The sequence below is a fragment of the Athene cunicularia genome (assembly GCF_003259725.1).
Source record: "Athene cunicularia isolate RWA chromosome 5 unlocalized genomic scaffold, athCun1 chr5_part2, whole genome shotgun sequence".
Taxonomy (NCBI): domain Eukaryota; kingdom Metazoa; phylum Chordata; class Aves; order Strigiformes; family Strigidae; genus Athene; species Athene cunicularia.
The window spans coordinates 1,215,449-1,242,805 of NW_020799102.1; the positions used below are offsets into that span (position 1 = coordinate 1,215,449).

General features: G+C 39.1%; 1 protein-coding gene across 1 annotated transcript; it reads left to right on the top strand.

The window, feature by feature from the left end:
* The first annotated feature begins 341 nt into the window (after positions 1–341).
* KNL1 (kinetochore scaffold 1) lies at positions 342–27,357 on the top strand. The gene is made up of 26 exons (XM_026850153.1): positions 342–435; positions 2,779–2,848; positions 3,269–3,308; positions 3,552–3,611; positions 5,190–5,251; positions 5,758–5,813; positions 6,279–6,318; positions 7,423–7,460; positions 7,793–7,845; positions 9,291–14,456; positions 15,202–15,346; positions 16,333–16,400; positions 16,529–16,627; positions 19,057–19,172; positions 19,974–20,064; positions 21,539–21,655; positions 22,295–22,382; positions 23,090–23,158; positions 23,577–23,616; positions 23,730–23,831; positions 24,288–24,388; positions 24,681–24,749; positions 24,895–25,004; positions 25,574–25,692; positions 25,995–26,117; positions 26,227–27,357. The coding sequence occupies exons 1-26, from the start codon at positions 342–344 to the stop codon at positions 26,330–26,332; spliced, it is 7,242 nt and encodes a 2,413-aa protein (XP_026705954.1). The 3' UTR covers positions 26,333–27,357.

Sequence of the window (27,357 nt, forward strand, 5' to 3'; positions counted from 1 at the left end):
GGCGGGTAGATTTGAACAGCGGCGGGGCCTGGCGGGCGGCGGCGGAGAGGAGCGGGGCGCCGCGGGGCAGTGGCGGAGAGGAGCGGGGCGTGCCCCGCCGGTGGCGGGAGTGAGTGCCCTTGTCCGTAGCAGTAGGTGAGAGCGGCCGAGGACGGGTCCCGGCGGGGAGAGGCCGGGCCAGGGAAGCGCGGGAGCGCCTGAGGCGACGGCCGTTGCCTGTCGCTGGGGCGGATCCTGCAGCGTAACGATCGGTGAGGGGAGAGCAAGGGCGGGAGGAGGAGAAGATCGGTCCCGCTGTAAGGAGAGGCCTCCCCCGCGGAGCTGGCGTCTCCAGGAGCGAGATGGAAAGAGGGTTGGGCGGGCTCGGGCCGGGGCCTGAGGGGATTTCACTGGCGGCGGTTGGAGTCGGGGACTGCGTGAAGCTTCACTGGAAGCGTGAGGGGAATCTCCCAATAAACTGACCGATAAATGCAGTCCTGATCAATGCGAAGTCATCCGCGTTTGGGAAAAAAAGCGATATAAGTAATTTAGCAGTTGGAGGTCGCTCCGGACAGTGCTGGCAGCTCTGTCAGGGCGGTAAAGCAAACACAGGGGATCGTGAGGGAAACGGTTCGAGAACAAGGAATCGTCGAGAGAGGCTGAACAGGTCCTGACTTAAAGGGGGGGAAGAGCAAGGAGGGCTTGGGTGGGCATCTGTAAGATCATAAATTAACTGAATAAAATTATGGAGTGATTCTTCATTGTTGACAGCGTGGAACTGGGAGGTACTTAATTATCAAATACAGGAATAAAAAGACATGCTTTTTCATAAGCAGAGCAACAAAGCATTTCAACTCAACGCCATATGCTTGAAGGTTAACGATATGTAAATACATTCAAAGAAGTATTAGAGATTGACTACCGAGCTTCTTGATTGGAATGTGAATTCCAGATTAATAGACCTCATGCTAGCAGACTAAACAGGGCTCTGTTCTAGACACCTGTATGCATGGCCATCTTTTATACCACTTATGGAGTTTAGTCTGATCCAGTGCTGCAATTCTTACATCCAAAGGGTTCTGGCTTCTGGCTGGGGAGCCGCTGTGGGGATGCCTCCTGAACGCAGCACCTCAGTTTTGTTGCCTCAGAGCTGCAGGCCCTGAAAATCAAAGCCTCTCAGGCTACCTTTTTGACTGGTACTAACGTAAACCTGCTACATCTTTGGAGAGAGGAAGTACTCTGCAAAAAACCCCCAATAAATTAATAACATTTATTTCAGCAAATACACTTCTGTGTACAAGTACAATGTCATTCAGGGAAACTTCTCTGGCTCTTATTTGTTATGCCTTCACATTTAATGATGTCTTCAAAATAGTGGGGTTTTTTCTGTTAACAAACAGAAATTTACTGGGGAAAAAAAATTTTTTGGTTAAGTTTTCTCATCATGCCTTCTTGCCCTGCCTGAACATTGTCTTTGAGCAGACTGGCATTTCTGAAGAGATTGTTCTTTGTCCCTTCACCTATAATTCAAACACTGCTCTGCCTTGTGAACAATAGCCCAATAATATGCAATAGCATTTTATGTAACTTAGCTTTCTTTTCCTACATAAGGCTTAGTTTTAGCTTGTAAAATAAAAGTCAGTTGGCAGTTTAAATAGTTGACAATGAGACTTGGTGGACAAGGGAGGTCATGAATGTTGCTTATCAGAGGGAAATTATCAGTGTGAATACCTGGTGCGTTTAAAGAAGAGGGAGTCAGGCTCTTCTCGGTTTTATCTAGTGAAGGAACAAGAGTCAGTGGGCACAAATTGTAAAACAAGAAATTCCATTTAAACATAAGGGGGAGGAACATGCAGTGAAGATGGAACGGGTTGTCCAGAGAGGGTTTTCTCTCTGAAGCACTCAGACCTGGAATGGATAGTGTCCTGAACGACCTGCAGGCCTGAGAGAGCCTGTGACTCTGTGAAATGCAAAAGCTGAGCACTTCTGCACAGACCTCTCTATTTCTAATTGTAAAACTTCAGTCAGTTTTACAAATCAATTAATCCTTGCTTAGGCAAGGGGTTCTCTTGCAACATTGCTTGCTGAGGTTTAGCAAGGGGGGAATAAAGTAATGTGATAAGTAATTTGTATAGTTCTTGAAGGAGGGATGCATGTAGATAAAGAACATCACTGAAATCTAGAAAACTTCATGTATTGATCTTACAGTGTTAATTCTGTGGTACATTTTTTGGGTAGTCTTTGCCAGGTCCATGGGAGACTGAAGTCAAGAGGAGTATTAACCTGGTATTCAAAGCTCTGAATTTTGTTGTGGTTTCCAAGAAATGTCAGGCAATATTAAGTCTGTGTTAGCACTGGCATTCTGTCATTGTGGGTTAATTTGCTTTATCCCCATACACAACTTTTGATAAGTGGTGTAGTTTTCTGTGCTAGTGGGAGTTATCTGCATTGAAATAAGATGTTCTTGGGGTAGGGGGAGAATTAGTGATTGAAAAATTGTCTTGTGTGTCAGAGAAAACTAGCAAACTTCATATTATAAAAGGTCATTTATCTCCAACACTTGCCAGTATCTTTGCTTTAAATAAAAGGACACCTAACCAGTAAGACTCAAATTGTTAGCTCAGTTGTTTTATAATATAGTATGTAATAGAAAATGTGGACTTGAGAGGCCTATTAATCTTCAGTGTGTTCCTGTGACTAGAGAAAGATGGAGAGAAAAATTAGAGTATGTGAGGCTAGCATCTAGTTGTGGTTGTATGCAATATTCTTAGGAGTTTCATTAATATATTTGGATTTCAGTACTGTGTTTTATAGGAGAAGCACATTCTTCAGAAATGGACAAGATATATTCAGACCCTAACATGGAAATGTAAGTTGAAACCTAAGAATTTTATTGTGGTATAAATATAATTCAGAGACAAAACTTTTCTTAATCCCTGCAGCATCTCTTGAATGAAAAGTGTTTTCCCTTGTGAGGAAGAAGAACAGGTAGTTTCTTGAACTGTGTATAGTAAAGCTCTGAGGAAGTTTCACAGCAGCAGGCTGTCCAGAGACTGACTGACCGTGGGGTTGGGAGGGCAGTCTGCTGAATTTTCCAAAGCTTATTTTTGGGAACTAGGGCTGGAATGAATGATCTATGCCAAGCAAGCTTGTTTATTTAATTTCGCTCTTATAAAAATAATTGAGAAATCAATTTATTAACCTTAAAAACTTGGCAGTACTATTCAAGAAATACATCTTGGTTCAGGTTTATGCCCTAATACCTGTTTCCCTTTTTTTTTCCCTCCAGTGATAATACAGAGCACATCAGAGGGAAGCGACTGTCCTCTGTGAGTAACTTAAGACATTTCTCAAAAGAAAACCATGTGAGTGAGTGAAGGCAAGAAAGGGCAGCTCTAAAGAGGAACTCGTTTTCTCATCACAGTTGAAGAAACGCATTCCAAAAGCAAAGAAGGAGCCTATTAGATTGATGTGATTGAGTGGGGCACTGGAGGCTCTTATAAACTCTCTCCAGCCAAGTATCACTTCTTGTAGTTGGAGCTGATTCTCTCAACTGTTATATTTTCTTTCAGATTTTAAAGGCTCCACGAAATCCTCTTGATGATCTGGCAAATGGGAATGAATTGACGCAGGTAGGTGTCTTAAGTCCTTTCTTGCCAATGATATTAACATCATTGGTTTGCTCCTCAACTTGTTGCTGATTAAACTGTGTCTCTAGAATAATGCAGGTGTAAGATTCTTGTAGTAACTGCCTGGAGTACAAAATATTATAAGAAATCCATCGAGTTTTTCTTCTGCTTTACATCAGAATATTTCTCCTATCAAGAAAAGAAGAATAAACAGAGATTAATAGGCGTAACTTGCTCCAGCTGTAGTCCATTTGACTTGAAGTTTGATCCACCAGCATACAAACTGGTACAGTCAGTAAGATGGTTTTACATCTGAAAAAAAAACAGCCTGCCAACTGAAAGGAAAAGCTAAAACCCAAACATTTTCTTCCAGAAATCCGTACGGAATATATTTCATGTTTATAGTGTCTGTTATTTCTTAGAAATTATAACTATTGGCCTGTTCAGTTTTGATTTCTTTTCAAATGCCACTTCTACCTAGGATGCGTTTTATGAACTAATCTAGTTGCATCATATATATATATATATATATATATATATATAATGTGATTTATCTGTTGCTGATTACAGAACTTGCAAACTCATTTTTAGCATATAAGGCTTTCAGTGAAAAAGACTCAATAATCTCTTTATAATATCAAATATGAGCCTGAAATATTTATGCACAACACATCTATTTCAAAACTGGGTTGACTATGAAGAGCAGCTCACAGCCTTCATTTAAACTGTGATACCTGTTAACAACGATGGACAGTGCTGCTAACGAGCAGTATAAGACATATCATGTGTGACATCATTCATAACTGCCTGTGTTACTGACATGATTTAAAAAAGAAAAAAAAGTTGTTTTATAGGCTTTGTTAGTCATGTGCATATAATGAGTAGTGCCTCATGCATTAATACTTTGTGTTTTCTTAAACTTAATGACTGTTCCATTGTCCTGAGAGCTATTTAGTCAGGGAAGCTTATTGCAAACAACTGCACAGCAGTGGTATGATGAATTAGCTCTCCAGTCTATCTAATAATAGTGCATCGTTATGTGCCTTGTAACATTGCATTAGTGTGATCATGTAGTCGGTGACTCCATTTAAATGTTTCAGTAGGAAAATGGTGACTTCAAGTCCTTCATGAATCCTTTCTCCCATAAAGACAAACCAGTATTATTTTTTTTTCAGCTATTGTAACAAACAACTAAAGGGAAAAATAAAATCCTGCAACTCTCTTGCTAAGCAGCTACATATATTTTCCCTCGTATGCCAGGCAATATGCCAGCCACACAATATGCCAGACAAAAATCCTTACAACTGGTATTCTGCTGCTTGCGTTTGAAACCAGGCAGCTCTCATAATTGATCTTTAGATCCTATTCCTATGAGATGGGTGTCTTTATGTCAGAAGTCGGAGAATTATAAAGTAGTTTAAGGATGTTGGTAAATAGCTCTTGTTGGGCTCATAGATTATTATTTTGAGGGGGTGTGGAATTTTTGTTTGGTTTTGTGTTTCACAAAAAGCTATGCTTACTGTGGCTTGTGGGATAAGAACAGTTCTCTGTGTATCAAAGTGCTGTGTTCTTTATTGTCAGGATCTCAATACAGAAAAACGTAAGAAAAACTCTCGCCGTGTCAGCTTTGCGAACACCATAAAGTAAGTTTGATCTGAAGGATGCAGGTCTGCATCCTTTATTTAAGTATAAAATGGATGCTGTAGGTAATAATCTGGTGCCCCCTAAAATACAGGCTATAGGTAGTAATCTGGTATCCCTTAAAATTGCTCTGGGCATACATTTGTGAGTATTGCGTGAAGACAAACTGGTGACAGTTGTTATATTGAGTTGATTTGGAGCCCTAAGAGAGCCATTATTTATTTTCTTTTCCTAGCTAGAAAAAAACAGTTCAACAAGTTTAATGTAATTAGGATTTTTTGTTTCCCATTACATTTTTTAGTGATTTACATCTTAAGTATGATAATGGCATCTTCCCACTGGAAAATATGGTTGGGTTCAGTAAACTTCTGGCTTTTGATATCTCATTTCAGAACATACCCAATGTGGGAAAGACTGAAATCAGGGCATATTTTTTTTTCCTTTGCTTCTAAATAGATGGTCTTGTGTTTTTCAAAAACTGAGTTGTTTTGTGTTTTTTGTTTCTCAGCTGCCGAGTCTTCCAGCGAGATCTTAAGAATAACACGGCAGAAAGAGAAAATACAGGTAAAACTCCTTTCTCTTCTCTTGATAGGTTTTGCAGAATATTAGCAACAAGATTTTAGCCTGAATTTAAGAAGTTAGGCCTGTCAGTAGCAGGTAGGCAACAGTATGGTCAGGTGTTTATCATGGACTGGCTGAAACCCATTAGTTACTTGTATTGTGGACCTTGTAGCTCAGAAAAGGAATTATTTTTTTAGACAAAATGCACCTAGAACAAAGTCTGCCTTGGGGATTTAGATCAAAAGAAGGCTGAGCAGAATGTCACATTCACTCTGTCAAAGATTACCTAGGAAGAATCTAGAAAGCTAATGCATTCTCAAGTACCTCACTTCACTGGGTTATTGTCATGAGGGGGCACATCAAGAGTGAGAACTTCAGAACCTTCTTCTCTGTGCAGTTTACTCTTGTCTCTGAATGGCTTGATCATGTTTCTCACATTGTAATATCTAATTTCCTTGATATTTTTAGAGTGTGCAGCAGATACGAGGAATGATGTCCTGCTTAATCAGTAAGTTTGAAAAAAAATTCCTGTGACTATAGAGTTCTGCCCTCCAAATACATTCCTTCACTGACATGCAACCATGAAAATATTACTCCTCAAAAAAATCCAGCATGTGTATTTATTTAGATATAAAGTTGCTCGGTGCTTTTGATTGGTGAAAGAAAGGATACAGCAAAACAAGCATATAACCGTGTTGGTCACTCACAAAAGACAGCAGTTGCTGAAAAATTGAACAATTATGGCTTGAAGCTGCTTCCCTCCAAAGCTGATTCTTTGGGAATGTTTTCCAGGAAAGAGCTACCAGTTTCCATATTGGATTGACATAGTCTTTGATTATTACCATAACTTTTTCCCTGGAGGCAGACAAAGTGTTAGTCTGGCCTCAAAGTTCTTGTCTAGATAAAACACAATAATGGGATTTTTAAAATTACCTGGTAAGTAAAATAACAGATTTAGACACTTTCTATGTGGAGGAGAATTTCTTATGTTTAAAATACATAGCAAGGAAACAGCATGTGTACAGCTGTAGTTAACTCATGTTTTTAAAGGTACCAACCCAATATAGTAACATTGTGTTTGTGCACATATAGATGGACAGATAGATATAGATAGCTATATATATAAAAGTCAGTAGTCTAGCTAAGGTTCCTCAGTCTTGAAAGAGCAACCAATAAAACAATGGAGAGCAGAAGGCATTACATGTTAGACGGAAAACCGTGCAAGTTGGACATTGTATCTGGCTTTTTGTTTTACAGAGAAATGATTTCAGGCTTTAGAAACAGACCTTCAGCTTCCCGAAGAGAAGGGAATAACTAAAAGTGGAAGATCTGTGTTAAAAATAATCTTTTCTCTTTACTTGGCACTGAGGAATTAAAATGCCACCTGTGCGTTGAACAATGGCTTGTGGCATGCTAAGATGAGAGAAACTCATAGGGAAATAAGATTGCAGCTCAGATTAGATCATATCAAAGACATATAAATAGCATTTGGTATCTGCTGCCCGGTCCTGTGTGAGCTATGTAACAGAGTTCTCTGCCTTTGCAGCATATTGCTGAAGTTTTCTATTTTGAAATCTTTTAACAAACTGTTTACCTAACCCACCTTTTGTAGAAATGAAGAACCTGAAGCTGTTCCGTGTGAGATCACTGGTGAGTTTGGAAATAGATTTATTAGATATAAAAAATTAATAATTCTGTTTGAATAATTTTAACGTGCCTAGAACAACCTCCCTGGCCAAGATGACGATTGCATGAATGGGTTTTGTCCCATGCAGCTGTTCACAGGCGTTGTACTGTAGAAGTATGGGTGGCTCTCCCCACGCTGAAGCAAGTACTGAAAATATTGTTCAGGATATATTTGGGTTTAATTGTACTTACGTACTCAGTGGTATTTGTAAAAGGAGCGTCTAGGTCTCCAGCTCAGTGGATAAAATAATAATAACATGGTGCAACAAATGGAGTATTTCCTTTTCTTTTGACAGGGATGAACACTTTGCTTCATGCCCCTATCCAGGCACTGGTGCAGCAGACCGAGGTATACGAAGGCTTTTATTTTTTTGGTGCTGAAAATATCAGTGTCCAAAATATATTTCAATAAGTTATGTAGTAAAGGTGAAAAATGTAACTCAACTGCCTAAAAAATAAATCCTTATATTCACATAAAATTCTTCCAAAAGCTAATCTTCTATATTTTGAAGTATTTTTCTAGTCTCTTAGCCAATATACTGCAGTATTGATACCTCTTGCTTCTAAAATTGCTTGCTAATTTTTCAATACCTGAGCTAGTTCCTCCATTCTTTTCAATTCTTAGCTGAGAATATGCAAAGAAGCGTATGTTTCAGATAGGTCTGGTTAAGCGGTTTTCTCATGTTCCTCCTTGTGTATTTTTCCTTCTGTGGGTAGAATGGATATGCACAAATGTACTCTCTGCTCCTGATGTTAAAAATCTTTAGACAAATTGCAAGGATTAGCATGAAAAGGTAACTGAATTTCTTCAGGTGAAGCAAGTGATAAAACACAAAATTCTTAGCTAAGACCTTCACAGGCACAACTGCACAGAAATCCTGTGTTACACTCCAGTGATGATGGTGTGGTGCTGTGTTGTTAAACACAGCGATTGTCAAAACAAGCTCCCTTACTGCAGCAGCTTCTGACTTTTATGTTGAGTTTAAGGATATGGCTTAAAACCTGTTGTTATCTCTATTTGTTAAAAAAACCCAACCAAACCAAAACTTGTTAAAACCTAGTTTGGATGAGAAGGTCTACACCAAGAAGCTATAAAGGTCAGATTGAAACTCTTGTCTCTCCTTCTCTCAGGCAATGTATATGGTTGGGCTTCTAGTATATTTTATTTCTTGCATTTATAAAATAGCATATGTAATTTGAAGTAAACATGAAGCTGTTCTTTATCAATATAGTAATTATATTTGATAAAATACAGTATTATGTCTTGTTACTGGCCAGTTTTTTCCCCCAGATTTAAAACTGTAAATCCTCTCTATTAAGGAGACTAAAATCTCCCTAGTCAGTGGTGGAAAAGTCTTTTAAAACATCCAACTTGGTGCTGCTGCTTTGAGGCACAAGCATGATAAGCTGGGCAAGGTTTTTACCTGCAGTTGAGGGGTGAAAAAAGGCAGAAACCACACTGCAGAGATATAGAAAATACTGCACCAGAAGACTCATTAATTGTGCCATGCTTACCAAGAAATGTCTTTACCGAACAGAAAAACTGAGACACACTCTTTCCATAAAAGCCATTTAAATATGATTTGCTCTAATAATCAAGTCATCGTCCTTTCCCTGATTGTGTTACTGCTCATCAAGGAGGACTGAAATCAATACTTTTTTTTTTTTTTCCCAAAAGAAAGATAGAGCTATAACCTTAGGACTGCATTAGTTGACTTTTCTTTTAAATAGAATAAACCATTGTATTATTTGTTTTAAGTGTCAGTAACTGTAATTTCATCCTCTTTTTTTAAGTGGCCTGATGCAGACAACACCATTCAAAGAACAAATAGGCATGACACCACCCTCATCTTTTCAGATGAAAATGAAATGGATATGACAGCTAGTCACACTGCAGTGATTACACGTAACCTGAAAAACAATCAAGCTGACAAAACTGAGAAAATAGATATCACATCGTTTCTGGCTGAGTTAAACTCTAACAATGGAAAGGCAGAAATGAGCAAAGAATTTCATTTTTTCCCTGACCCTACAAACCATACGTGCCCATCTTTTGAACAGAAGAAAGATGCTATGACTGTAAAAAAAATAGATTTCAATGAATTTTTGATGAGCCTGAAGTCAAACGAAAAGGCACTTAATCCTGTTGAGGGACCTGAAAAAGAGAATGTTTTCTTTGGCCCTTCACAAGTCTCAGAAGACATGGCACAGTCGTCAATGGAATTTGTATATTCTCATGAACCAGCGGACACCTGCAATGTAACAAAAGTCTTTAGAGGGCAAGAGGATGGGATGGAAATGACAAAATGCCAGACGTCTGATGTCAAAGCTATGTTTTCTGGTATTTGTGAAGCTCCACCAGAGCAATTCCTGCATGCAGATGTTACTGAGGCATTTGTAGATGATGGAATGGATATGACAACCAGTCACACTGTAAAAATGTCTTTTCCCTTCTCTGATGTCAGAAATCAAAGTCTGAACTTCAGAAAGGATTTACCATCCACAGAGTTAGACAATTCTGTGGTAAAGAGAGCATCTAACCAGCACTTAATTGTTCAGCATGACCCTCAACTTTGTACAGACAAAAAGCTAGTAAATGTTGAAGACAGACAAGAACCTCCAGTGCCGCGGACTGTTAAGCAAGAGACCAGAACCATGTCTGCCATCCCAGGGTCCATTTCTTCCGAGACTGTCTTCCGAGGTGATAAAACTGTTGTTTTTTCTAAATGTGATGACATGGAAATTACTGACAATTATACACATGTAATCTATAATGACAGTACCAAAGAAATGAACAGTTCATGTCATAAAACTTTTGAAAAGCCAGTAAATACAAACTCTTTGCTAGCAGAAAACAGACATCTGACACATGGTGGTAGGGATGTTACAAAGAGTCTAACAGCTTCAGATAATCAAGCTGTGTCGTATAAAAATAATGCACTTGAACTATCTTTGGGCTCAGATGAACAAATGGAAAAGGTGACCCAAGATCCTGAGACTACTTCAGTGAACGTTGGGTTTGATTCATGTACAAATTCAGGGGCTGCTGGTGTTTCCATGAGTAGACTTCAGCACAGACCAGCCAACTCTCAACTTGTTTCTCTGCCAGGTGAGAGGATGGTAATATTCTCTGGAGAAGATACGAACTTGACTAAAACCTGTGTTGTCAGGGGTGATGGAAAGAACATTGAAAATGAATCTCCTGCTGGAGTGTTCACCTCTGCCCCCTGCAAACCTCACCTTCTTGATAACAGATCTACACCTCCCAGCTGGAATGAACAGGCAGAAATGGAAATAACTAAATGCCATGCTGTTGTCACTGATGATCAAAGCGATGGGATAACTGCAGAAGCAAAACAAATGCATTGTAAAATAATTCAGAGAAAGAACCAGAACAAAAATGTCAGTGAAGGTGCAAATTCTTTAGATATGGACAAGGAAAATCTGGATGTGATCACTATCAATGGGAATATTAAAAGAAACCAGACAATAGAAATTAATACTGAAGATGTTGAAGTGAGAATGGTTGATAAGAACCTTGGAAAAACAAACTTCCAAGCAAGCAGTCCAAGTTCCTGTGCAAAGAGTGTGTGTTCACTACAGGAGCAAAAGAGAGAAGTCCCTGAAAATACTGTCACCGACACCTGTGCATTCATCTCTTTGCAAAATCAAAAAGTTGGTATGTCTCAGCCTTTGGGAAAAATGCTTCCAGATGCTGCAGTTTGCACAAATGACAAAGAGGACATGTTTTCAGATGATGAAAACATGGATATAACCAAAATTCATGCTACTGCTTTTGATGTTGCTCCTGTTAATACAATACAGGAATATGAGAATAATCATAATGAAAATAATACAATATCCAAGCAGCTGCAAAACCAGACCTTTCAGTTTTCTGGTAGTTCTGCTGTAGATATCGCAAGTCAGACTGCAGCAATAAAATGTGAGGACTTGAACACAAATAAGCAAGCTGCTACACCTTTGGCTCCAAATAGTTCATTTATTTCCGGTAATGAGCCTGCTCCCTCTGGAATAAAAGGAAACGAACAACTTGGAACAGTATTAGGAAGAAATGCAGACTGCCAGAACTCAGAGAAGCAAGAGAAAACCCACACTGTGAAGGCAGTAACCAAAGTATTGCCAATTCAAGTAGATTCTGAGAGACATTTTTCAATTGGTAAAACAGTTTATTCAGAAGAAGATTTGAAAAGTTCTCACTCACTCGATGGCCTGCACGTGAGGGGTGCTGGAGAGTCATTACTCACCAGGACATCTGAACCACCTGAGGGAAGTTCCCAATTGCCTTTGTTTTCAGAAAAGTCAGTTGTATTTCCCTCTGGTGAGAACATGGACTTGACTGGAAACTGTGCGGGAATGGTTCCCAATTACAACATCAGTGCTGTTTCATCAGAAAGAAAAGCCATACCTGGATACCTTGTTCAAGATGAAAATAAAATAATGCCCTTAAAAGGGGTCATGATGACAAGAAATAGTCAGGAGCAGTCTCTCTGCCGTGTGTACTCCTTGGCATCTGGCAAGAAAATGTTCACCACAAGTGCTTTAAAATGTCTGCCTCTTGCAGATGAGCAAACTACTATCTTTTCAGAAGATGCTGATATGGACATCACCAGAAGTCATACAGTCTCAGCAGACAAAGTAATTTTGCAGCATAAAAGTTCAAATGATGACACATGCTTCATTTCTGGAGATAAAACTTGTGTTTTTACCTACAATGATGACATGGAAATAAGTAGACTTGATACTGTTATAATTGATAAATGTATGGAAAAGGTTGCATCTCAGGGGATGCTTAACATGGCTAAGAGGACTGGAAGGAAAAGCTTGAAGGAAACAACAGGGGAAAAGACTGTTTTATTCTCACTGAGTGATGAGAATAATGACATGGAGATCACAAAGAGCCATACGGCTACAATAGGCCATGAAGTTGTCTCACAGAATGAGGATGGGCTTTGTTCTCCATGTCATCCTGTTAAAACTGTTACGTTCACAAGTAGCCAGGCTGACGTGGAGATCACCAAGTCTTGCTCTGCTGATAAAATAACCGTCAAAATTGTATGTGATGATAAACCAAACTTGAGTAAAGAAGTTGGACAGCAAGTGCTTTCCAATAGTGAAGCTACAGTGTTTGCTGTGGATGATATTGACATCACCAGAACCCGTAATGGAGCTTTGGAAGAAAATCCTCTGCAAGGAGGGCGACCCAATCCATCCATTCCTTTAAATTCCACCATTATGTTTACGAGTTACCAGGCTGACATGGAAATGACTGGTGGATTAAACCCGGCTGCTTCAGGTAGCAAAACCATCATTTTTACTTCAGCTGAGGAGATGGAGATCACTGCAACTCCTACAGCTGTATTAAGTGGGGAAATGAATGTACAGGCCGGAGAGTCCATTCCAGCCATTTCTGCAGCTCCTGCTGATAAAACCATTGTGTTTATGCACAACCAAGATGATATGGAAATAACTGCATCCCATACTATTGCTCTTAATAACAATATTAATGGCTTTGAGAACGAGGAACTGTCACATAAAAGGACTCAGCAACCAGACTTGCATAGTGTGTTGTTGTCTTCTTGCAGAGATGAAGAAGATTCCTCATGTACAAAAGACCTGAGTGGTGAATATCATGCAAAATCTGAGGATAAGCCCAGCCTTACCTCTGCTTCGTCAGCCTCAGAGTCTCCTATTGAGCAAGGAGCTATCAAAGTCCCCAGTAGCACAACACCAGATTCTGTTTATTCTGTCTCCCTTCCAGAAGAGACTGTGGATGTGCGGGCACTACAGGATCTTGACCTTCCCACGGATAATTCTGTCCCTGTAAACAGTCAGCAGGATCTAATACCTCCAGAAAACCTCAAATCAAAGGGAGAATCTTTCAAGCTTCCAAGTAATGAGCCTATGGGTCGCAGTGAAGAAAGTGGTGATTTGGTACCCCATGTTTCACTTCCCATCCAGCAGTCAGATTCTTTGGAGGGTTCTCCATATGCATGTAGTACTCAGAGAAACCAAGTATTGAAGGATGATTCATCTAGACATGAAGATTTAGCTACAGATTTAGGCTTAGCTGGAGCAGGCCTTGTTCCAGTTTCTAACAAGGAATCAAAGGAGAATGAAGGGCTGTCAGCTGAAGGGGAGACACCTCCAAAAGACTTTGATATAAACTCTGAACAAATTAAGCCACCTTTGGTCAGTCCAAGAGACCACATAGGTCCCACTCTTGCACCTGAATTATCAGGTATTTTAAATGTTTGTTCAAAACTGAAAAATATTAGAAGGAAATCTACAGTTCTCTCTGTTTCTGAAACTGCTTTTTCTGATGAATTGCCCAAAACATCAACTCAGTCAGAGGATAGCTTCACGTTAGGAAAAGATACTGTAAATGAACCAAATAATTTATTTTATACCAAAGAGCAGGAGAACACATGTCTTGAATCTGGAGCTGCTCCCATAGATGTGAATTTAGGCATGGCACTGAAGGATAAATATCTAGGAATAAATGTCCCTCTAGGTATATTCCAGCCTAAATTACCAAACAGAAGAAATCCTTCAGTTTCTAGTATACAAGACATAAATGCAAAGTCTTCAGACAAAGGAGAAGCACCAGTTTCAGAAGTAACTGTAAAAGCTGGTGAAACCCCAGATAAGAACAGGCCTAGTAGGCAGAACTTTAGTCCTTCTCAGTTTATAGCAGAAGAATTTCTTCCTGTCTGCCTAGAAGAAATGGATTCAAATGAATCTGTAAGCTCGGAACTCATGGAAAATGCTTGCCATGAGATAAGCGAAAAACAAGTCTCCCACACTGAAAAGAATCCATTTGAAGAGACAAGAACTTGCAACACAAAAAGAGCTTTGGAACAAGATGAAGAGGGTCTTCAAAGTCCAAAGAAGGTCAAGAGGGATGGAAACTTGGGTGGCGAGGCCTCTCAAGACTTGCAGGTGAGCCAAATCACTCATCATAAGGATACAGTGAACACTAACAGGACTTTTGTTTACATGCTGGGGCACAAGCAGATCTATGGGTGTTGCTCTTCACCACCAGGTTGCTGTCATTTTACTTTGTCATCCCCTGTATTTTTCATTGCTTTGCCAAAATAGAAGAATATGGTTGATGTGTGTAACTGAACTCTGCAAAACAGACAGAATAAGGGATATGCAGTTTTCAGTCATCCTCTCCATAGTACCCTTGTAATCCTTTCTCGACTAAATACTCTTAGTCCTCTGAACTAAACTATTTGCTACCTGTTGCTTAGGTACAATGGCCTAAAGCAATTATTTTAAGATCCAGACATGGATGTTTAGTGTAAATTTGTTTTTTTATAGCAGCACAAATTGCAATTTGATCAAGAAAATCTGTGCAAATATGGAACATTCATCCATCTGACCTTAAAAATAAGCTTGTAATCATCAATAGAAACTTTTTAGTTCCAAAAGCTGGAAAAGTGTGCTGTGGTGGCTGCTGCTTTGATTGAGAAATGAATGGAGGATTTTGCAGCTTTACTTCCTATATGTCATTGTAGACAATGGCTTAATGAACAAACGCTGGTTTGGCACACTGATTAGATATAAAATGTGCTGATCCTAAACATGGAACAATTCTGAATGTGAAGAAACAGCTACCATAAACTCCTGATGGATTTATATTTTTTTTTTTTTTTTTTTTTTTTTTACTTGCTAATATTAGGTTATTTTTGGTGCTGTGTCTCAAAGCCAAGAAGAAGTTCATGAAGCTGAAGATCCTCCAAATCTCTCAGCTAAAAGCCCTGAGTGTACTCATGCCAGCACCAGCAGCTCTCTGGACTCTGTTAAGGCTGACACAGAACTAACAAGTAAGGCTTCCTCTGTGGTAATTGTTTCAAACCTTGTGTTCCCACTTAATCAAGGAAGACCCCCACCTGCAGAATGTATTTCATTTGGAAAAGGCCTTGAATGCTGTGTCGCAGCTTCCCGCTCAGCCAGTCTGCTTTTAAGTTCTGACAAAGAGTCCAAGTTGCTCAAGGAAAACTGAGATAGGAAAAAAAAAAAAAAAAGATCAGAATTTAAGTACAGCTTTATCTTCAAGGGCAGGTTGGGCTGATGAGGCAGTTTAGTTACCTTAGCACAGAGCAAAGCCCCATCATAAACTCTGCTGGCCCCGAGATGATTTTAAGCTGGTTCCATGCAGAATGAGTCTGAATGTCTCAGCACTGCACTCTTGGAAAAAGACTCCTCAGTGTGTATTGCAGGGGCAGGCTCCAAGCAGACTCAGCCCCCAGGTTTAATTAGCTCTTGCTAATTAGCTGATACCTAATAATGAGGCAGAAATCTGCCAATCAAATGATAAGTGATATCCTGCCTATATTTACAAAACCAATTCCAATTTTGGTCTCCTGCAGCTGTGAGAGAGCATGAGCCTTATCCAGTAGAAGCCAGGCTCTTTTGAGTGAGAAACCAGCCCATGCTGACTCAGGACTTGAATGCCATGTTTTTACCTTAAAAGCTCGTCTCTGTCTCCCATAGGATGCCCTCTGCAAACTGGCTGGAGTCTCTTGCTCAGTTTTATTCCTTTTTTAGTATGTTACATATGGCTTTCCTCCCATAGAAAAGTGAACTCTGTCATTTCATTACACAGATTTTATTTTACATTAGATTCTTAATCCAATCCTCCTTCTTTGCCTCAAGTAGTTTTTTCCTCATTCAGCACTGGAAACACGCATCAGGGTCAAACTCTATGTTAAAATTGCTTTTTTTCTAGAGCTAATGAGCTTAAGTTCATATTTCCGTAAGAATATTATTAACCTCAGCAATATCTGTCCCCTTTTTTTGCCTTGGCTAGTTCAGCGAAGCAGTCAGATGGAGTCTCAGCTTCTCACAGACAGCATTTGTGAAGATAATTTACGGGAGGTAAGTAAAGAGCTGAAAGATGCTGACTTCTCATCCGAACAGGAAATATACTTGTGTGCATATATGCAAGTGAGCGTATATGAAATTGAAAAATGTACTTATCTCTACGTTTTTCCTAATCATTACAGAAATTTCAGAATGGTACTATCACAGTTGGGGAGTTTTTTACGCTTCTTCAAGTCCATGTTCCGATTCAGAAGCCCCGCCATAGCCATCTTCCAGCCACTGTGAGTGTCCGTCCTTGGATATGTGGAATACAATTGACCTTCATTTGTCTTTTTCAATTTTTATCAACTAACCAGTCTGTATTAAAGACCTTTCAATGAGTCAAGCCAGAAGTCAGTTCCACCTTGATAAGTGCATTAGACACCACATGCTTCCTCTTGTCTCTTTTTTGTTCACCTCAATAAGTCTGGTGCTTGTTTTGTCTCAGTACTGAAAAACAGATTTCAATCCCTTTAAGAAATACCATATATTCAGGAGTACCTGTTCTTGGATAAATATGGTAATTCTTGCTTTTTAAACTTGTTTTAAGGATGATAAGTTTGAAAGTAAAAATTAGAAGCTCAGTCTAACCTTTTCACTTTATCTTCTTACTATGTACATCAGCCACTGAAATCAGAATCCTAAAGAGCTACTTAGCCTCTTACTGCCTGTTCTACTCTCTTCATAAGTGCTTCACCATGGCATTACTAGTCCTTATTTATTCTCCTTCAGTCTGTCCTGCTGAACCCATTTTCAGCATCCTCATCCTGAAAGGTTTCTGCTGAGTTCTTGCAGACATGGGAACCACCTTTTTTTTGATTGCAGACAAGTACCACTACTGGGAGCAACTTGATGCTGAACAAGGCAATAATCTGGATGATCTGCAATCATCCTGAACAGGGGGCCTTGTCATTTATTTTCCGTAAAGGCACCTTATTTTCATATCTAAGCTTTCTTAAGACTAGTCTTTTAGAGTTGGTTATCTGTACACATCTGTGTAGCCAATTGGATTTCTAACTGAGTGCTGAGGCCAGTCTCTGTTATCTGCCTGGATTTCCCAAATAGTGTGAATGAGCTGCGTAGTTTTCTGTATGTAGGAGTTATACTGACATGGAAAAGCTTCAAGTTTCATAAATAGAAAGTTTGTTTGTAAGATTGCAATGCTTATATTTTATTTAATAAAGTATATGGGGATTTAGTTCAAATGCTTCGATTTCCTTCTGCTTACTGCAGTTTCAACTGGCACAGGATGCACTGGGACAATGGAAAAGCCATCCCGGAAAGTGGAAAACCTTAGCAGTGTCTGCATAATTTTGACACTGGCTTGGGAGTTTACTCTATGCCAGTAGTTATTCTAGAGTGCTGGAGAATTTTTTAGTAGTCTGCTCAGTATTAAATAAGGTCTAATGAGATTTGATCTATCTTTCCAATGGGTGGCGTGACACCTGTTTTGGTAGGAATTTTTAATGTGTAAGAGTGAAGTGGTTGCTGTGTATGAAAAGGTGTGGTAAAGATCAGACTCTTCACATGGAAAGTGGTGTTGCTGTGGAAATTCTTTACTTGTGAAATTCATTCTAGTACTTTGGTTTAGTTGAAAAGCGGCTCCTGTATAACCAAGTCTTACTGCTGTAAGATGTCATGGTGTCAGGGCAAACGTGTCAGTAGAACAGTCACATTAGAAATTTAGATTTCTTGGCAATAAGGACTGCAGCTGTGAACTTTGTTTTGTTAGTCTGCAGAAAGTACACACACCTGCTTTGATGTTTGGGGACACACGTGGTGGTGTGGAGTTGTGCATTTCTTCATTGCCGACTGAATAAAATTTCTGTGTCAACTTACCAAGAGCAAGTAAAAAATGTGATTTAAAGTTCTTTAGAACTGTTATGACAAGAATGAAAACTGATTAAAAAGAATCACAACTAAGTTAATATAATTTGTATTGGTTAAATTGCTGCTTTTATGATTTTTAAATCTTTTCCATTTTTATTTAAAATGCTGTACTGTCTTACAGTTTAGTTTATACTTTCAGTTTGTAATTTTATTTATACTGAGCTGTCTCTAAATATTCATCAGGCTCACAAAACTCTGCTAATATTCACTAGTGACTGATCTCTGATAAAAACCAAACACCACCCCATCCACCACACCTTGCCAAAAGCCTCTAAAAGCTTTCTCCAAAGGGGCAGAATTAATGTCAATTATTTATGTGCTTCAATATACAGGTAGCTTGCTGAAATACCCCCATCATATTTATTTGATGTGCCTAAGCCATGTTGAAAACTGGGAACTTTGATTCTTAATCAAGCATCATCTTGGTTTATTCTAGAGCACTCTTGTTACTGGGATAACGCATGTTTTTCAAGTTTTCATCTGAAAGGAAGTTGACTTCTTTCAATTTTTGTTGTTGTTGTTGAGCTCTAGCATGAAGGCCTATGTCTCAAAAGTGAGGAAACATGGGGCATAAAAGTGGAATGATCAGTCTGAGAGTATATGACTAACTTGTCTCAGAATGCAATAGGACAAGTCCAGAATGAAAACAATCATTTAAAAACAGGAAGCTTGCAGACCTTTGGCTGGTTTCTGTACATGAATTGATTGGAAGTTACTGTTTCTGAAAAATATGCATCTTTTTTTCTTTTTCTTCACAATTTTTCCCTCCGGTTTTCCCCAGTGTGCAGCCAGTGCACCACTTACTCCAGAAGACCTCATGTACAACCAATATGTTTATCGTCCCAAGCTGCGTATTTATGAAGAAGATTGTCAGGCCCTTTCTCAGATGATAGAGGAGTAAGTGTTTTTTCAGTCACAGAATATATTAGTAATTTTATTTTTTCAGCTCTGGTTGCATGCAAAATGGCCTGAAGAAAGTTAATACCTTACATATGGGAAAAATAAAAAATGATAGTTAACCTACATTACGCGGGTAGACAGTCTGTTAAAAGATTTAGATTGGTTTGGGGCTAACTCTTGCGGAGGAGTTGTTGTTATGAAGATAATTAAAGTTTGGTTTTCCTCAAGTGATTTCTCTAATACAGTGTTGCAGTTGCACATCAGAAGAGTTAGAGGAAAACTTTTTAAATTGTATCAAAAATGATCAAACATAGAAAGTGGCATTGTAACAGGTTACAATCTGTTGTTTGTTCCAATCTCTCAGTGTTTATTGGACTGAAATAGAGTTCTCATTTATTTTCTGATCTGAAGGACACTTCTGGTCTGATTCATTATGCCTTTTACAATTTGTGTGCAAAATCAAGTTTTATGATAAAATTCAAAATCAGTAGTAAGATTTCCTAGCCTGATTAGCACCACTTCCCGTTTCTTTGTCTCTCTAGCTGTCTGCCTCCTGTCCAGACTTGCCCTCAACAAAAAGACTATAGGAAATGAACTTTGTGTTATGTGCTAGAGTGTCTCAAGCATGGCCCCTGTTTCATCAATGGTCTCTCCAAGATGTGAGACCCAACTAAATGAAAATATTTACGTTTCCATGTTTTAATTAGAAAAGGGGGATGAATTGTATAAACACCAATGTGCTGCTTTATGTGTCCGGTGCAGTTGCAACATTATTTCAACTATTTTTAAACATTTCAGGTTAAAACCTTATGCAAATGTCCAGGATCAACTCTTGGTGAATGTGAATAAGAGTCTGTGGGAAGTAATGAGAACCTGCTCTGATGAAGAGGTAATACTGTATGAAGAGATACTGTTGTTTCTTACATAATGAAGAAGTAAGGTTAATTTACGTATTCAAATAAAACAAGAACCAGAATGGTCACAGAATAACAGTAGGCAGGTAGGTGATACAAGGCAAAATATTTTCTGAATAGAAAACTGCTATGAGAACTTGCGATATGTCAGACAAATGCAAGGATATGTGCCCTTTAAAATGTATTAAAGGGAATATGTTTCTATAAAGCAGAAAAACTTGATAATTCAAGTTGATAATTCAGGTTAGTTGAGGGCAGAAAAGAGAAGAGAAACTTCAGATGGGCCTAAGCAAACAGTGCGATTTTGGAAGGAAAAAATTAACTACTCTTACTGTTAGAGACTCTGCTTCATTGGTCCACTAACTTACATACTTATTTAGTTCAGAAAGAGGTGATGTTGCAAGACATCTAATGAACAGAAAATGTGTCATTACACAAAAATAAAACTGCATACAGGAGTTGGAGTGCAACACTGGTGTCAGGAGCCAGATCAAAAGATGAGGCCAGAGGGTATTTAAAGGAGAATCCTAATGATAATGGGCACAAGAAAGCATGCTAAAGACATCTACATTAAAAAAACAGAAGCGTTATAAAAGTATCCCAGGCAGAATTGAGAAGGTAGATTGAGAGACTCTGCTTTCCTAGTTCTAATGCCAAGAATAACGATCTATTCAATGAAAATAAAGGGTCAAAACTGATAAAAGACAGTATTTTTCATAATTCATCTTTAGATTCATACAGGATATCACTGAGGCTGGGTTATTAACTAGATTCGGGTAGGGTTATACTTAAAGGTTCTAGGTGCTTTCATTTTAGCTAAGAATACTGAATCTGAAAGCTTATTAAGCAAATCTCTACACACTGTGATTAGAATGATACCACCTAGTGGAAACAGGCAGCTGGCAAACATGGTAGGAAAAAGCTTTTCATACATTCCTCTGCAGCTTCTGCATTGACAGCTGTCAGAAAAAACATTCAACAGCATGGTCTGTAGCTATGTTCATTAAAACAGGTTTTAAGTTGACTTGTGGTTTGGGTTCTGCTCGGGCTTCTGTGAGCATTTCGGATGGCCTCCCAAACTGTAACGGGGCACGTGTTGTAAACACACCTCCAGACCCCGGGGATGAGCCATATCTGATCTACTTAATGAAGGTGCTCTGGGTTTTGGTAAAAGCATCTCTTTGGCTATTTGTGCTGCTCCCTGTTTGAGTAAAGATCTTGTTGGATCTTTGCAACAAAAATCAGCTACTTTAGTAGGTCACTGTACTTAAATTAACAGGGACTGTCCAGTCCTAATTTTGTTTTAATTTGCAAGTGTAATGTAATACTGCTACTAAAGAAATGGGATACTGGGGGGAGCAGAGAAGGAACAGTCTAACAGGTCGACTGAACAATCTTTTGTTGCACGTTCCCATTTGCTTTCTCTTCTGTATTTTCCATTCATTGCAGCTGAAGAACTTTGGAGCAGAGTTGAACAAAATGAAATCCTATTTCATCAAGGAGAGTAAAATCTTGGCTCACAATGAGAAAGCGATACTGTACAGCAAATTGCTGCAAAGCGCACAGGTAACGTGCTACAAGGCTGCAGAGGTTTATCTTTAAAAAAGGGAACTTCTACCATATTTTGTCTGTCTTTGACTGTCAAGTGTAGGAGCCTAATTATTATGTGTAAGTGTGCATTCTCTTGAAAGTTTTCTTCTCATTAAATGTACTTCCCTTTTATTTATACACAAATATAAACCACATTGGGAGAGTGACTTTCTTGCACTTACACTGTAGGAACCTTCTGCCTAAGGGTTTTGGCAATTAAAGAAACAGAGTGAAAAATGGGAGTATTAAAGGAAATGCCATCAAATATTATCTTTTTGTACTGCAGTAATGTCAGTATTAATAAGTAACAAGGAAATACAGAAGTAACACATTGTGATAGGTATCAGAAATTTGTCTATGTTAAAAGATCTAGGAATTTATTTATTTTCATGTCTTATCCCTTCATAAGAAAAGTCATGAGGATGATACATCATTAAGTATCTAGTACTTTCTTATACATGGCTACTGCCTTAGTGTTTGTCAGTCTGCCTCTTCGTTCTAATGACAGCTTCTTCAATTAGTTTCTTAGCAAGCAAAGATCAACGTGGTGGTCCTAGAAGACAATTCAGCTTTTTAAAAAATGTCATTATCTTGAGTACAATTTTCTCATCTTAGGAGCAACATAGAAAGCTACAGTCCCAAATGGAAGAGATGGATGAATTGCTGAAGGAGGCAGAGAGCTGTCTTGTTGCTCTGGAAGCAGGTATGTGTTTCCAAACCAGTGGCCAATATGCTGATTTCTCTATTTTTCTGCAGAGCTGCTGTTTAAATGATCTGTTCAAGATTCTGTGTTTGGTGGTTGCTTGTTATTTTACAATTCCTTTGTTACAAGTATTTGCTAGGCCCAAATGCCTTCATTTGTGTCTACAAAGTTGTGGGAATCACTTACACCTCGTGTGAAGACTAGGAGTATATCTGTGCTGAGGTACAGAACTAGAATTGTAGCCTATGAGCAGGTCAGCAAGCTGGTGAAGTCTGGTAGCGGTAACGGTCTGGCTGCTAGCAGCAAAACCTGCCAGCGATCCTGCAGGCAGGCACCGCTTGGCTTTGCACTCTAGGACAGACCAAAACATGTTCAGTTGTGCTCACACAAGCTGCAGCCCCTCCTTGGCACTGCTGCGTAAGGATGCTCTGTGTAAGGGCACTTCTTTCCTTCTCACTGAGTTTTCTTCCAAAGCCTTAAGTAGAACACAAATTGCACAGCAGCAGCTTTGAAACAATGCGATAAAATGAGTTTTCCTTGTCATTTGTTCCTTTGTGAGGTTTTTGGTAGATACCATTCTGGCGTTTTGTACACTTTTCTTACTTAGCTTTGAAATACTAAGATTTATAGAACCCACAACCAAATAGAATGGAACCTGCGTATTGAATCTGAGAGTTCGACAGAGTTCTGATATTTCTTTCCCATAGATTCTGACTGGGAAGAACCAGAAGAAGACTTCAGTGATGAAATCGTAGAAGGGAAGAACCTAGAGGAAGGTAATGGTACCAGCTGCATGGCAGTTCTTGGCTTGATTTTTAAATTATGGAGAGGGTGATTCTCAACCCCCACCCTAATAGGTAACTCAGATATGGATGCAAACACTATTGCTTTCTTTTCCCTATTGGATATAGCTAATATACATATGTTCAAGGATGAAAATGACTGATTTTTTTCCCTGGAAAAATTGAGTTTAGAGCTTGGTACGGTGTGACTTGAAAGGTGTGTGCTGGCTATCGTATTCAGCACTTTAATCGTTCAATAATTACTAACCTTTGTTAACTGCATATCTGTATCCAGGTAGGAGTAACAGCCATCAAGTAGAGACCTCTCATGTTGTTAAGAGCAGTGACTACTCAGCAAGTGAGGGATTTCTTTGCTGCTCTTTTCTCTCATACTTTTTTCCCTTTCTCTTAGAATTGGAAAGCCTCAAAGGCCAAGGAGAGGCACTTCAAAGGTAAGATGCCAAAGAGGATCTAGATGGTAAATAATGTGTCCATCAGGGTTTTAGAGGGTTGGTGTTTTTTTAACCAGTGTGCTACACCTCACGTGGTTGGTTTGTCTCTGCAGAAAACTGTCAGATGTGGAGGCTCAGAATGAGCAAATGCTTGTCCAGATGAACCAGCTAAAGGAAGAAGAAAAAAGCTGCCAGGAACACTTGGAGAAATATGAGTAAAGACAAGACCTTCAGGCTTTATTTTTATCAGCTAGTTCTGGGGCCTCATATCCATATATAACTGGCTTTGAGATTGGTTTTCCTTGTTATTTGATTTGGGAAATCTCTGGGTGCCCATCTTCTCGCAGCCTGGGATAAGCAGGAAAGCCTCAGTGACCTGCTCTGTGCGATGCACTGTTTTTTTATTAACAACATTGCAGTGATACTCTACGTTCAGTCTTTCTATCCAACTTTCGTACAGTTCCAAAATGAACACTTATGTAAAATGAATAGTGGTATGCTTGCATTCCCAGCAGATTCTTATGTTCTGTTGGAAAGTGAAAATTTCATTGGTATACTATGTGGTAATAGCTTCAAGTGCACTTGATTGTCTGATCTTTGTCTCTCAGATAATTGTGTTGCTTGGTTGATTGAAACTTAAGAGTGATGATGTTTTTTCCCTCCTGTTTTAGCTTCACTGAGTGGGAGATTACTGAATGGTGTGAACAGCAGGCAGTCTTTAGTTTTCTTTATGATTCTATTGAACTCACAGTGGTGTTGGGACCCCCAATAGGTAAGTCATGAAATTGGTTGGTTTCAGTTTTATGAATTTGAAAGGCTAAATAGTTACATAATAGAAACCTAAAGTTTCTACATTTGTGAAGATCTGCTAAAAGGAAATAGAAAATTTCTACTACAGCAGGAGTGTGTAAGCCAAGAGGTGATTCTGAATATGTTTGTCAGTGCTTTCTATGAAAAATCAGAGAAGTATGTGATGAATGGCTGGTTCTGAAGGACAAGAGCTGTAACTCCAGAACTAAGTATGGAAATAACTATTGTTTGGGTTTTTTTCTTTTCCTTCTCAGATGGTGATGTTTTTGGTAAAGATCCTTCCAGAAAGATAGTTAGCCTGAACTTTGAATCTCTCTTGGATGGTAAGATTTTTCAAGTAGCTTGAAAGTAGCTGCCCTGATAGTCTGCTCTTGAGAAGCCATCTGTAAATTTGTGGTTTATCTGCTAATGCATTACTATACGTCTTTTAAAAGATTTCTGGCAACGTGTTTTTCTTTTGCATTACAGAGGAAAAAGCTCCACCCTCCTCATGTTTAGTCCAAAGACTCATCTTCCAGTTTATTGAAAGTCAGGGATGCTGGCAGGAAAAGTGTCCCACACTGTACTACTTGCCCCAGGTAACGTTCCAGGAACGCCTATAAGACTCTGGAAAAACATTAAATCTTTTCTGTCATAGAGAATAGGGCTGATACTGAGAACAAAAGCACCTTAATGAATGCTTCATCAATGCCAATCAAAATCTGCTTCATGGGTATTCTGAGGTGTGAAGTGAAGTACCTGTCCCAGAAGGCAAGAGTCTTAAAAGCTGTGGTTTCTTCCTTGCATTAATGTCTGCCTGTCTTGGGGATTTCCTAAAATCCTTTTCTTTTCTGCGAGTAGAAATTAAAGAATTGAACTGAATGCCATTCTGCTTCCTAAAGAATTAAGACTTTAAACTGCCAAGCCAAACTTTGTGTTCTTGAATGTCTGTGTGCCCTGTTGACAAAGCTGAAGGGAAAAACTTAGGGCAAAGATTATATATTTGTTGTTATGCTTGTACAATTTTATTTTCACATCCAAACTGAGATAACAGTTAAACTACTTTTTGTTTTTTGGTTATGTTTTCTAGGATAAACTGCATTTTCAAGTGTCACATAGTTTACCAGCCTGAGTGCCAATGTGATTGCTTTTCTGATTGCCCACTTAGGTTCTTCATGACATCTCTTTGGTGGTGCGTCACTGCAGGATTTTAGGAGAGGAGATTGAATTCCTGGAGAGATGGGGTGGAAAATTTAATCTTCTGAAGACAGCTATTAGTGACACAAAGTGAGTAACTTCCGATGGAGTTTGCATCAGTCCTTCGGAGAGTGTTGTTAAAATTATGTGTGTATTTTTCTGTGAGGGAAGTCGGGGGGTTGTATTCTAATTCAGTGTTAGAGTGCTGATAGTATTGGAGTGGAAAGGTTCTTTTAACCTTATTTATGATGTTACTGTTAGTCTATGCTGGAACATTTTAGAAGTTATTGAGCTTGTTGCATCAGTTACAATACAATACTGCCTAATTCAAAGGCAGTAGCAGTACTTTTGAATATTTTGTATTGATCTCTTTGTGTTTATTTCACATACAGAGTGAAGCTTTTGTTCTCTGCTTCTGCAGTTTTTGCAAAGTTTGAGGTGACCCTGTCACTATCAGCCAACTACCCATCTGCTTCACTGCCTTTTACTCTCCAAAACCAAATTGGGAATATTGGGTGAGCTGAACAGAAAAAAACTACTCAATTTGAGTTAAGATTCAAAGCTGGGGATGGGGAATTAAATGTTCCCTATCCTCTCAAACACGTGATAATTTATCTTTCCTAGGGAGGAGGAAGTTTCTGCTGTTCTCTCCAGTGTACCAGTTGGTTACCACTATCTGCGAAGAATAGTCAGCTTGATTCATCAAAATTTGCTCCAGCATCCCAGATGATTCTCTAGATCCACATGCAGGACTGAAGAAGTTGGACTGGACACTCTTTGATTTTAGTCTTGTAAGAATTCGAGCTGCCTTTCACCAGAACGGGAGTGCTGTTAGCTGCACAGCTCTTTAGTAACTGTGTCTAATACTTGCCTGACATCCAGGATGCTTGGTGTAGGCCACAAGTTTGTACAAAACCAGAGGTGTCTAAAGAGGAGAAGGAAGAATTTATTTTGTCTTTTATAAATCCAGTCTGCCTTTTATCTTGTTTCAGTCACTGGTGGTCTTGGCCTCCTTGTATATGTAGTCCTTCCTAGTATGGATATTCTTCTGACATAGCATGTTAGTTTTGTTCTGGGTTGATTTACAGAGCTCTTGTATAAAGCAATAATGAATATTTTCTAAATTAACATGACTGGAATTTACTTTCGCTATCATTACTTCCCTACTGTGTATCATTTCACGTATCACATCGCGTTTGATTTTTAGCAGTTTCCTGGAACCCTTCCCAAAACACAGAAACTGTAGTCCTCCTTCCGATTAACCAGACAACCTGTAATAATTAACCAGGTCGCCAAAGTCAGAAATACTTGAAGACTAAAGATCCCTGTGCTTGGCAACAGACTCAGAGCCATCAGGTTCCCTCTGTGATCCTCTCCAGCCACAAGTTTGTTCTGAGATTCAGTGGCTGTCCAGCACCACCTGCCCCGCGGTTCTGGGACCCTGTCGGAGTGTGTAATGTGTTTAGAACTTTAGCAAGGAGACTGAGCCATTTACATGTAGAAGGAATGGGTAATATCGTTGGTGCAGTCTAGATTGCTTTTGTATATATTTTGTATATTATGTAGGTTGACCTTTGGAACTGATTAAACTCCGACTGAGTGTATCGTGTAGAAGTGCCTCCTGTCTCTCAGCTGGCCATTCTGTAGGCAGATGCAAATTTTTGTATCTGTAAAATATGTTGAATTTAGAACTCTTTTCATGTGTTTGAGTACTTACATATTTTTGTCTTTTTACAAGTTTTCCTTCTATTTGGA

Bases quoted from the DNA above. Each gene is read 5' to 3' on its own strand.
- KNL1 (XM_026850153.1), top strand. From the start codon at position 342: ATGGAAAGAGGGTTGGGCGGGCTCGGGCCGGGGCCTGAGGGGATTTCA. The intron at 7,846-9,290 runs GTATACGAAGGC...TCTTTTTTTAAG, and splicing joins CACTGGTGCAGCAGACCGAG to TGGCCTGATGCAGACAACAC. The intron at 25,693-25,994 runs GTGAGTAACTTC...TTTCACATACAG, and splicing joins ACAGCTATTAGTGACACAAA to AGTGAAGCTTTTGTTCTCTG.